The sequence below is a fragment of the Sitophilus oryzae genome, unplaced genomic scaffold (assembly GCF_002938485.1).
Source record: "Sitophilus oryzae breed Bouriz unplaced genomic scaffold, Soryzae_2.0 scaffold_860_pilon_pilon, whole genome shotgun sequence".
Lineage (NCBI taxonomy): Eukaryota > Metazoa > Arthropoda > Insecta > Coleoptera > Curculionidae > Sitophilus > Sitophilus oryzae.
The window spans coordinates 1,422,591-1,436,103 of NW_022147484.1; the positions used below are offsets into that span (position 1 = coordinate 1,422,591).

The following is a 13,513-nucleotide window of genomic DNA, read 5'->3' on the forward strand; positions in this document are numbered from 1 at the left end:
TACATCACAGTCCATTATGAAGACAATCGAATAATGATGATGCTCATTTATTTTTTTTGTTATCTGAAGCATCTTGACTTGAATTCAAGTGAGAATTTAAGGTTCGGTCGATCAGACAGATAAATTATGCAAATTGAGGGTGATCAAATATTTAGGACAGTCTGTTACATAAAAAGAAATGAAAAAAATATAGAAAGTTGCAAACTTGTATTTATATAAGGAAGAATAACTTAAAAGAAAAATGCTCTTTTATATTGAAATATTTTGTAATAACCTTGGATCAGGATATACCGGGTGCGTCTCAAAAGTGGCTCACCCCTATAACTTTTTAATTTTTTTCAGGTAAAAAAACGAGATTTGCTACATTAGTGTATATGACATAAATCAGGATTGATTGACGTATTCAATTGTTTTTGGTCACTTCCTGTTTCACCGGAAATGACTACAACTTTTGATTTAAAATGACACCTTCGGTATTGTTTTTCTTTATTCGATAGAAAATGACACTCTGGTTAGAATGACATGTCATATGTCAATTTTTGACATTTTCGTATATAGTTTATTTGTGGCAAAATACCAAGTGTATGGTACCAAATTATTCTTAAAAAATGCTTTTTCTAAATATATTATGAACCCAAACCAAACCAAAGCAAACCAAACCTTTGTTCCATTTGAAAAAAATCGGCGCCGGGAGGCACGTATAGCCGCCCATACTAAAATATGTTAATAAAATGTTGGTAGACAGTTCTTTTAGTTTCAATTATCTGAAAAACTGCGACTTTGCGACTGATTTTGATCTTATTACAAATTTTGTTGCAAATATTATTCCTAATCTTAAATTGAAAACCGCGTTTCGCAAGCTACTGTAATTTTGGAGTTACGATTTTTTTAAATTTTTACCAACCCCACACCCCCATCAAAAACTAATAGCCAGATTCTCGGATGCCACAGTATTTTTGTGCTAAATTTGGTTAAAATCGGTTTAGGGGTTTTTGAGTTATCGTGTTACAGACAGACAGACAGACAGACACCATGAAAATATTTTGTATTTAGGTCATTTTTGACCCAAATAACTCATTTTGAGTGAAATTAAAAAAAGTTTTTTTTTGCCGATCTTAATAGCCTACCATACCTGTTGGTATGGTCGGCTAAAAATAAAATATGATTAAAAGTACGATATGGGCATCTTTTAACCGACCAGGGGATAAGACACGAAAAACATTAGACGATCAAATCTATTTTTCCAAGGTTCCTTGATTAAAAATTAATGTTTTTAACACAACTATGGCACTCTAGATTGAAATACGATTTTTTTTTAAGCGAAAATGTCAAAAGTTGAGATATATATGTCATTCTGTTCAGAATGTCATTTTCTATTGAATACAGTCAAAATATACCGAGGGTCACATTTAAAAATCAAAAGTAGTCATTTTCGGTGAAAAGGCCTACTTGATGTCGTATACTAACATACCAAATCTCGTTGTTTTATCTGAAAAAATAAAAAAGTTAAACGGGTGAGCCACTTTTGATACGCACCCGGTATGTAATCTGAAAGTATTATTGTGATAGTGGCTATATTACTACTGTCCTAAAATATTTGAAATTTTTGTTTTTATCTTTAACTCGACTGAAAAATCGCGGGATTGCATACAAAAATCTTGATTTGATAAAGTACTTATTAGTTTTACTGTCGTTGTTTTAATGATAGATAAATATTAATTATAAAAATTATTTATAGTTTATTTCTTATTTACAGGGTGTTTTAAGACTGAATAATTTCCAAATAGCCCTAAACGACTTCATAGCACCGCTGCAATTGACTTTGGCCATTTTAGTACTGGTAAGTTATAATTTTAGAAGAATATATACAATGTTATGTTTGGATAGGGCATTCATATTTACGTAAATGTAAACATATGTGCTGAATTGTATCAACAGTGCTGCATCAACAGTGCTGAAATGCATCAAGTTTAAGTGTACACACGTCCACATTAACCCGATTTCATAATAAATCTATCTGCACTTAATCATTGAATTTCGCTTCCTATAGTATATGGTTCCTATTCAAAAATCCCTCTTGTCCTTACATTTTGGTTACCTATATTATAATGAGAATAAAACGAAGCTTATGGACTAAAAGTGGTTTAACAGACAAAAATTTAGGTACATAAGTTTGCTAAAAAACTGAAGAGTATTGCAATTCGTTACGAATGGACAGTAATAACTTCAATAACTTAAGTATTAAGTGTGATAACTTATTATTAAGTGTGATTATGCCCAAATAAAGAAAAACACAAATTAATCGCGCTCGATACCATCCATATACAATCAGAACAACTGGCAAAAATTGGATGTTGGCGATAAACAGCGACTACTCCTCCAGACTATACAGCGTGGTTAGTCGATTTATAATTATCGAAAAACAAGTCTACAAACCGTCCAATTTTTTCAACCAACCCGACTAAATGGATTGAACCATCCTACCGAGTTGGACCATGTATGGCTAGCAGGTATATACGGAGTTACTGCGACGCCGACGTGTTTCTTACTATCGAGAAATTAACAAACGTTTATATACTATTTTACTTCCAATCACACCACATTAATCAAAAAACACAGGTACAATATTTTATTTTGAAAATGAAGTATTGTAAAAATTCCAAAATTGTAATTTCTTATTTTGCCAACGTTCAAAATCAGCAAAACATCATTAACTTTTGTCAATTTTGAATTTATTGTTTGTCCTTCGAATTTGTATATGAAGAATTTGAATATTTTGAAGAAAGAAACAGTGTGGTCGAAAAAAACGGTGCACAGACGTTTTCAGTTATATAGAGTGCGATACCTGCAGACTTACCATCGAACTATGTGGTAAAAAACTTTACATGTGGGACATCTAAGGTTTTATTATGCCGCCAAAAAGTGATATAAAAATGAAGACAATCAGAAAGTTAGGAAAAAGACGAAGTTACGGAAAAGAGACGACGTTACGACAAAGAAAGTGGTGAAATTAAGAGCCCCAAACAGTCCAATTGTCACTGATAAAACTATAACAATTGCGTCCAAGGCACACTTTATGCATTTTGTAGGGCAGCGGATCCATTGCTTAATCCAAAATAATTTAAATGTATAGGATTGATAAAGTTTATATTAGTTTCTCTATATTTGCTTGAACCGTTTTTCATTTATTCTAGTTTAATCAATGCAACCGGAACAACGAAAAATGCATAGTGGGCCTAAACATTAGTAACAGGCATATCTTAATGCGCGTTTCAATTTGTTGGCTTTTGCCGATCAGCACAGGCCGAAATCCAAAGACGGAGTGATGGAAACTCTTCTATAGGTATAGGCCGATTGGCTTTGAATGCTAACATTATTATATATTTATTTAAAAGTTGGTACATCATAGCGAAGCCGAACCGAACGACTTTTTTATCGAAGGAATAACCTCTTAAAATTGAATACTTTCAGCTTCTTGGCATTACCAAGAATGGCAAAAAGCTGATCGGCATTAGATAGATCGGCCTGACAGATAAGCAAAAACTGAAAAATGGAAACTTAAATGAACCAAAATAATTCTAAAACGGTTCAGACAAATATAGGACAAACTATAGTATGTATATGTTTGCAATCGAAAGAAAGACCTCTCAAAAAACATGAAATATACAGGTTGTTCTATATATCTCTAAATAAAAGTGAAAATATATTATTTTCTTAACTTTCTGATCGTCTGTCATCATCATCATCCTTATCATTTTCAGCTTATTCAACCATTTTCAATTATGATGTAGCCTCCCTCACATATTCAGATACTCTCTTTGTAGTTGAGCTCATTCTTGTCTATTGTTCGGTTTGCGGTCCCAACTTATACCTGCTAATTTCCTAATATCATGGTCCCATCTCAGGTTTGGTTTCCTTTTAGGTCTTTAATTCTTTGTGAGTTCCATGCTGTAATTTTTGTGGTCCATCTGTTGTCCGTCCTTCATGCCAGGTGTTCTGCCCATTGCCGCTTGAGGGATTTTATTCTGTGGATGGACATCTATATCTATTCCCTTATAGGTTTCGCATGCATAGGTTATTACTGCTAGATGATAATGGTTGTCTGTAGTTTTATTTTACTTTCTCGCGGTTCAGATAAAACTCCTTTATTTAAAGTTTTCTTACCACTTCCAATAGGTAATTTTGCAGGAATCACGCTAAATATTTATGAAAACCCTAGGGAGTTGGCTTCGAAATGACATTTTTCATATGACATTCTTCATAAAAATTTACAAATAAAATAACAGCGACAAAGACAGCTGGGAAATGACAGTACCTAATACTTGTTAAAATTAACACGAGTTATAGAGAGATTAAAAAAGGATGTGTGTAAACGTTAGACATACATAAATCGATAGATAAAATATATTTACAAGAAAATATATATTTTTTAAAATTTTAAACTACACCATTTACTCGATATACCTACTTTTACTCGATATAACCTTCTACCAAACCAACTGGTAGTGAACGCTATTAAAAAATAAAGAAGAGTTTGGGCCAAGTAATGACGTTTTTTATTCGATCATATGGTACTTCTACCAAGAACTACATAAACCGTAGGCAGATCGACAAAATGACAGGATAAAAAAATACAGAAGCATTGTTAAAGGCTCTTATAAGGAGACAGCCTTGAGCCAACCATTGAGAGAGACATTTCATTTCGCAGACTCGCGAAAACGGCGAGCGCTACGATGACGTAATAGATCCTGGTCGCCTTGACTACGGTAAATTCACCAGCCGTGGGTCGATGGTACCCCGCCCTCGCGTACGGGGGACAGTACCAAACTTACCAGGAACCACCTAATAATTTTAGTCACAAACACCTTGGTTTATGGCGGCGTTTAAATTGAATCAGAATTTATATGAATTCGTAAGAAGTTTTTATAAAAATCCAAATGCATATACAGGGTGTCCCAATATTCCGTAGACGTAGAACTACTACGTGTTTTTAGAATCAAAATAAGTTCATTGGACACAATTTACCTCTGTACAAAATGCTTCGTTTGTCCGCTAGAGGGCATCAGCTTTAAAAAATAAACACATTTTAGAAAGATATTTTAAGAACCATTACTCCGATTTGAATAAGATTTTGGGTAACTATGTTTTACTAAGGGCTTTAACATTTGACTTTCACAAAATTCAAGAAAAAGTACGGGAATAGTGAAAACCACCCCTGCATAAATTTTAGTAGAAATATTTTTTAACCCCACCGATCTTCGTAAATGGTCTCTCTAGTATTTACTATATTTTTTGCATCTTGTAAAAAAACGCCACATCGCATAGTTTTTGATTTGGTTCATAACTTTTTCTCCAGAGCAGACCTACAAAATATACAAGGCGTTTGAATATTCCGTGGGCACAGAACAACTACGTATTTTTTGAACTAAAATAAGTTAATTGCACATAATTTACCTTTATACAAAAGTGCTTCGTTTGTCCATTATAGGGCATCGATCAAAAGTAAACTTCAACGTTGATTAATTTAAAATTTATTATTTTTGAGGTTTTTTAAGAAGCTTGTTGTCAAATATAATTTGTAATACTAACATAAAATGCTATATTTCCGCCACCTAGATGATTAGAGCATAATAGATTGTTTGAGCCTTCATAGCTTGATGTGACAAAAACTATATATCATTCACCCTATAAATATCATTCACATTTTTTAAAGTGATTCTTTATTTTTGAGTCTAAATGCTTAAACTATTTACAAAAATAGAATTAGTATGTAATATCGTGGAGAGATAAATAACAAAAGTATGTATAATAAACTATATTATACAGGGTGGTCCAAACTAGCGATGGGAACTATCGAATGAATTAGACTATCGAATGGTTACTGAATGAATGATTTCAACTATCGAATGGTTTTATTCGAATAAAATCATCATTCATTTGTATACTAAAGCATATGTGACAACCTCGCCGTGCGACTAAATGGTTATCGTTGAGCCACGACTATCGAATGCTTTTGATAAATGAAATTTAGTATTCGTTTGATTTTTGTGTGCGTGAGTGCATTATTAGTTCTTCCAAATTTTTATAACTTCGCCTTATAAATACTGTGAGTAATAACTTTTCGTCCGTACATGGTAAAAACTACTGAGCAAAAAATATACATTTCCGCCCTTCTAAATTCTCACATTTGGAATGGAAATAGTCAATACATTTCATTATTGATAAAAAAATAAACATCTGTTGACTAGATAGTTATTTGACTGAAATGATAAATTTGGAAACTTTTTATTTCTTTTAAATTAACCATTCCGTTTTTTTTCTATTAGATATTATGATAAAACACTTTCTGTTAAAACTTTGGCACAAAACATGTATAATTTTTATCAATGATTACATGCATTGGCTATTTCGATTCCAAATACCATATGATCGAAAAAAAACGGCGTCCAATTGGCTTGGAAATGACGATCGGTGACATTCCCCATATAATTTTACATATAAAATGACAGCTATCTTTATTTCATAGCCATCGCTGGCGTCGTTTTTTTCGATCAGACGGTATTTATCTTGAGAAGAATTACTTGTAGTCGATTTTTGATAAGAGACCTTTTTTTACGTAAAATACCGCATAAACGTATATCACAATACAATGTAATATTACAGGGAAAAATATGAGTTAGAAAATAGTAGTATTGTTACACCATTATTATACTATATACCGGGTGCGTCTCAAAAGTGACTCACCCCTATAACTTTTTTATTTTTTTAGATAAAAAATCGAGATTTGGTATGTTAGTATATGACATAAATTAGGATTGATTGACGTATTCAATTGTTTTTGGTCACTTTCTTTTTCACCGGAAATGACTACAACTTTTGATTTTTAAATAACACCCTCGCTATTTTTTTACTTTATTTGATAGAAAATGACATTCCGAATAGAAATGACATATCATATGTCAACTTTTGACATTCTTGCTTAATAAAATATCGTATTTTAAATTTCAATCTAGGGTGCCATAGCTGTATTAGAAATACTAATTCTTAATCAAGAAGCCTTGGAAAAATAGATTTGATCGTCTAATGTTTTTAGTGTCTTGTTCTGGCCGATTAAAAAATGTCCAAATCGTATTTTTAATCATATCTTATTTTTTTCAAATGGAACGAGGGTGGCTCATTAGCATATTTGGAAAAAGCATTTTTTTACGAATAATTTGATACCACACACTTGGTATTTCGACTCAAATTTTGGTTACGAACCGCAAGTTATAATTTCAATTAAACCATATGCGAAAATGTCAAAAGTTAATTTATGATATGTCATTCTATTCAGAGTGTTGTTTTCTATCGAATAAAGTAAAAAAAAATACCGAGGGTGCCATTTAAAAATCAAAAGTGGTAATAATTTCCGGTAAAACAGGAAGTGACCAAAAACAATTGAATACGTCAATCAATCCTAATTTATGTCATATACTAACATACTAAATCTAGTTTTTTCACAGAAAAAAATAAAAAAGTTATAGGGGTGAGCCACTTTTGAGAGGCACTCGGTATATATATTTAGCTACTGATTTTCCGTTTTAATTTAGTAGTGTTGATAGTTATTCTGCAAAATTAATAGGGCCTAGAAAGAAGGATAATGTGTTGATTACCTATTTGTTCGCCATTGTATTCTTCTTTTGGTTTTAAACGTTTTCAAAATTCTAATTTTTCTCAAGAATAATATGAAATATCAATAAATTCAGAACATAATAACAACTGATTGATTTGCCAACCTATTTTCTTTGCGCTAATAATTTCACTCTTCTTTTCTGCTTCTGGTGAAAATTTTGGTTTTTCGTAAAAATATTCGCTAAATATTATTTTATTTAAATTGATTAATTAAGAAAATTATAAAAATAGTAATACGGGTTTATTTTCAATTTTTAGGTATCACCGTCGAGGACTGCCAATTTACCGTCAGATATAGGTAAGCTTTTTAATTTTAAATTATAAAAAATATAATTTAGTAAAATAATAATCTATACTACCTAGTAACCCAGTACATCTACCCAGCACAAACAAATAATTATTATTGTATTATTGTATGAGCAGTTTAAGGAAGCCTTTCTGATTTACACTATCACATCTATACAGTTCTTAGAAATGTCACCAACCCAAAATGATTAATATTAAAAACCAATTTTAATATTAAATAAACCTAACCATGCATACTTACACTAATGCAAAGGTCAGACTTGGTTTTTAGAAATGTTAAATGCCATCAGTCCCTATGAACAATACCAGAAACTATATGTTGAATAATTAATTAGAATATACTTACAAGGCAATAGATGATAAAGTAATATAATAAAATTAAGAGAATATTATCCATATACCCTATTCTTTCTATTTAATTAACTGTTATTTACTAAATCATAATTAACTTAGTCCATTGAATTCTTTTGTTCTCTTTATGACACCAGCTGTATTATATAAGGTGCCCAATATGGTATAACCGTTGCTTTTGGCTATCTACTTGGTATTCCAGGATAGTATACATTCCTTTTTAATATTTAATTAGCGTAATTATGTTTGCACGAAACGTAGGAAAGAACATGTCCTTATAACAGTTCAGAATAGTTCAGTAATAAATTTTAAAGATTTAATTTCATTTTAGCTTCTTCTCCAAAGTTTTTAATTTGTTGAACATTTGAGGTCTGAACCGCCTGAAAGTCAAATGAAATTACTCAAAAGATCACCAGAAAGTTAAACAAAAACTTAATGAACTGCAGTCTTCTGAAAAAAATAAACTTCAGTTTTTTATTGGAATACCCTGTTTATTTAGGGTGCACCTAAAAAAGTTTTTTTGGTGTTTTTTTAACCCATTTAAATAAAACGGGGAACTAATATTTTTTTCTTTGGAATTTTATTGCGTTCTAACAAATCAGCGTTTTGTACAAATCAATACATATTGTTGTAGGAAATTAAACGGGCTTTAAAAAATGTCTGATATGAATTATCATTTAATCGACGCTTTTGAAAGTTATTGAAGGTTAAAGTTTAATTTCAAATCGTATATGATACCTTCCACAATTTTTTATATTTTATCACGAAATTTGGCTCAAAAAGAGTTTTAAGTTATTATTTCGTGATAAAATAAAGTAAAATAAGTAAAGTTTATGTTTATGAGCCAATATTTCGTGATAAAATTTTAAAAATTGTGGAAGTTCATATACGATTTAAAGGTTTGAATTTTAACCTTCAATAACTTTCAAAGTAGTCAATTAAATGAAAATTCATATCAGACCTTTTTTAAAGACCGTTTAATTTCCTATAAGAATATATATCGATTTTTACAAAACGCTGATTTGTTAGAACTCAATAAAATTTAAAACAGAATTTGCTTCCCCATGTTATTTAAATGGGAAATAGAAAATCACGATGAGGCACCTCTTAATGAATATTATATTAAAATCTCAGTGTCTTTACCATAATTTTTATTTATCATCCTGAACGATATTTTCACGGTAAATAAAAAGAAAAAAAATATATTTTGGTGCACCCTACTGTATATTTAAGTTTCTTGTGTCTGCAAGTTTTTAAGTCTACAAGTATCGCACTAAATATATCTGAAAACCAGGTACAAAAATTATTATTTTAAATATTTATCTATGCATACAGTTACATTGACAATGACAGTTACTAAAAGGAAATTTTGACATTGATCGATGTCCGTCAATAAAATTATAATCCCAAATCAAATGACAATGACAATCACAATTATCAATTTAATCCCTTTCATCTGGTTGGCAAGTGACAATATATGACGTGACGTTGAACGATGGTTGAACATTCTACAGGGTGTTTCAAAAAACATGTGCCATCTCTCGTGGGGAGATTCCTCACGTAAAAATAAGATTTATTTTTCATATAAACATAGGTCCGATTCTACTTTGTTTCGTAGCTACAGGGTATTAAAGTCTTAATAATCTTTCGATTTATTATAATTTTCTTCCAAATACTTTTAGTGATTCGAATGAAATTTTGAGGGTAAAAGTTACTATAAGTGCTATATATTTTAATGCTCGTATCGATAAATTGATCAGGGACGTGCATATGGGTTATCACTGGAATATTTTTCAAAAAAAAACATGTGCGCCACTGATTTTTTTCTTTGGATATCACAATTGTGTAGGCCGTTTAATGCCAATTAAAAGTTATTTCTCAATATTTTGTCAAATTCGGCCTCCTTGATGAGATAAGCGCAATTTTATTAATCACAATTAATAAAATTAAAATAAAAATAAAATTAATAAATTATATATTTTACCTAATTTATTATTAAATATTATTACTATTAGTTATTATTACTATTAGTCCAACCTAGGGCAATTTCAAATAAAAAAATAACGGTATTTGAGATAAATACAAAAAAACTCTGTTACAAAAATTATTTTTTTAAATATTTATCTATGCATACAATTACATTGACAATGACAGTTACTAAAAGGAAATTTTGACATTGATCGATGTCCGTCAATAAAATTATAATCCCAAATCAAATGACAATGACAATCACAATTATCAATTTAATCCCTTTCATCTGGTTGGCAAGTGACAATATATGACGTGACGTTGAACGATGGTTGAACATTCTACAGGGTGTTTCAAAAAACATGTGCTATCTCTCGTGGGGAGATTCCTCACGTAAAAATAAGATTTATTTTTCATATAAACATAGGTCCGATTCTGCTTTGTTTCGTAGCTACAGGGTGTTAAAGTCTTAATAATCTTTCGATTTATTATAATTTTCTTCCAAATACTTTTAGTGATTCGAATGAAATTTTGAGGGTAAAAGTTACTATAAGTGCTATATATTTTAATGCTAAAAAGGTATCGATAAATTCATCAGGGACGTGCATATGGGTTATCACTGGAATATTTTCCAAAAAAAGCATGTGCGCCACTTTTTTCTTTGGATATCAGAATTGTGTCGGCCGTTTAATGCCAATTAAAAGTTATTTCTCAATATTTTGTCAAATTCGGCCTCCTTGATGAGATAAGCGCAATTTTATTAATCACAATTAATAAAATTAAAATAAAAATAAAATTAATAAATTATATATTTTACCTAATTTATTATTAAATATTATTACTATTAGTTATTATTACTATTAGTCCAACCTAGGGCAATTTCAAATAAAAAATAACGGTATTTGAGATAAATACAAAAAACTCTGTTACAAAAATTATTTTTTTAAATATTTATCTATGCATACAATTACATTGACAATGACAGTTACTAAAAGGAAATTTTGACATTGATCGATGTCCGTCAATAAAATTATAATCCCAAATCAAATGACAATGACAATCACAATTATCAATTTAATCCCTTTCATCTGGTTGGCAAGTGACAATATATGACGTGACGTTGAACGATGGTTGAACATTCTACAGGGTGTTTCAAAAACATGTGCTATCTCTCGTGGGGAGATTCCTCACGTAAAAATAAGATTTATTTTTCATATAAACATAGGTCCGATTCTGCTTTGTTTCGTAGCTACAGGGTGTTAAAGTCTTAATAATCTTTCGATTTATTATAATTTTCTTCCAAATACTTTTAGTGATTCGAATGAAATTTTGAGGGTAAAAGTTACTATAAGTGCTATATATTTTAATGCTAAAAAGGTATCGATAAATTCATCAGGGACGTGCATATGGGTTATCACTGGAATATTTTCCAAAAAAAGCATGTGCGCCACTTTTTTCTTTGGATATCAGAATTGTGTAGGCCGTTTAATGCCAATTAAAAGTTATTTCTCAATATTTTGTCAAATTCGGCCTCCTTGATGAGATAAGCGCAATTTTATTAATCACAATTAATAAAATTAAAATAAAAATAAAATTAATAAATTATATATTTTACCTAATTTATTATTAAATATTATTACTATTAGTTATTATTACTATTAGTCCAACCTAGGGCAATTTCAAATAAAAAAAAACGGCATTTAATATGATTACAAAAAAGTAAAAAAACCTAATTTTAAAAAGTTTTAACATCCTGTAACTCTAAAACTATGCAATTCCATACCCATATTTATAGCAACTTTTTTTAATATTTTTTGATGAGGAATCAATCAGTACTTATTTAAAACTCTCGCAAGTTAATGATATTAAATTTTTTGAAGGTTGCTATTAGACTTGGATACAGGCAAATTAATAAATTTGCGTTGATCTCATCAATTAGGCCGAAATCGACAAAATATTAAGAGACAACTTTTAATCGGCATTAAACTGCTTACACTATTTCGCTAACAAGAGAAAAAAAAGTCAGTGGCGTACATGCTTTTTTTAGAAAAATATTCCAGTACCTAATCACCCATATGCACGTCCCTGGTGAATATGTCGACACTTTTTTAACTTTAAAATATGTCGCATTCATAGTAACTTTTACCCTCAAAATTTCATTCGAAACACTAAAAGTACTTGGAAGAAAATTATAATAAATCAAAAAAAATATTAAGATTTTAACGCCCTGTAGCTACGAAACAAAGCAGAATCGGGCCTATGTTGATATGAAAAATTAGTCTTATTTTTACGTTAGGAATCTTCCCACGAGAGATGGCACATTTTTTTTGAAACACCCTGTATAATATATCATATATCTAATGTAGATAAATTTGAATTTCTTACTTGAAAGAAATGAAGCCAAACCATTTCTTGTGATGTATTTATATCTTTTCATTTAGATCATATTTTACATATATTTTAATTACTGTATAATTCTTCACACAGCTTTGATTATTTCCTCTTGACTTAATTCCTTAATGATTTTAGAATAATGTATCGTGGAAATAATCTTTAAACCAAGTTAATATTCTTGCACATGTGTGAGAAACGGATGAACTCTGTTTGAATTCTGACTATTTGCAGGAAAACTAGTTTTGAAGTGGCTGATTAATTACTTTATTTAATTACGATTGATAAGTATAACGAGTAGTCCTATTTATTATAGTAGTCTATTGCTTAATCCCATTTAATAATTGTTTTGATTAACATATATGAAGCCAGTTGTCTAATAGAAATAATATACTCGTATGTACGTTTATTTATGTAATAAATATTATGTACGATAGATATTCTAAAAATTTGATTTTGTTTTTGTTATAATCTCCTTCTAAACTGACCGGCACGAACAACGGACATCATACTCTTCATGTATTTTAAGTTCAATAGATTTTGTTCTATGACGGGTACGTCTCAAAAGTGGCTCACCCCTATAACTATTTTATTTTTTCAGATAAAAAACGAGATTTGGTATGTTAGTACCGTATGGTCGAATAAAAACGGTGTCAGCGATGGTTATGAAATGAAGATCGCTGTCATTTTATATGTAAAATTATATGGGAAATGTTATCGATCGTCAGTCTTTTCATAGCCATCGCTGACGCCGTTTTTATTCGATCATACGGTATATGACATAAATTAGGATTGATTGATGCATTCATTTGTTTTTGGTCACTTC

General features: G+C 30.3%; 1 protein-coding gene across 1 annotated transcript in view; it reads left to right on the forward strand.

Moving 5' to 3' along the window:
• The window catches only part of LOC115890250, a 100,295-nt gene that overhangs the window by 6,240 nt on the left and 80,542 nt on the right, over positions 1-13,513 (forward strand). The window contains exons 2-3 of the mRNA XM_030910431.1: positions 1,757-1,840; positions 7,930-7,969. Coding sequence (XP_030766291.1) covers positions 1,757-1,840; positions 7,930-7,969 — 124 coding nt within the window. The remainder of the gene's footprint in view (positions 1-1,756; positions 1,841-7,929; positions 7,970-13,513) is intronic.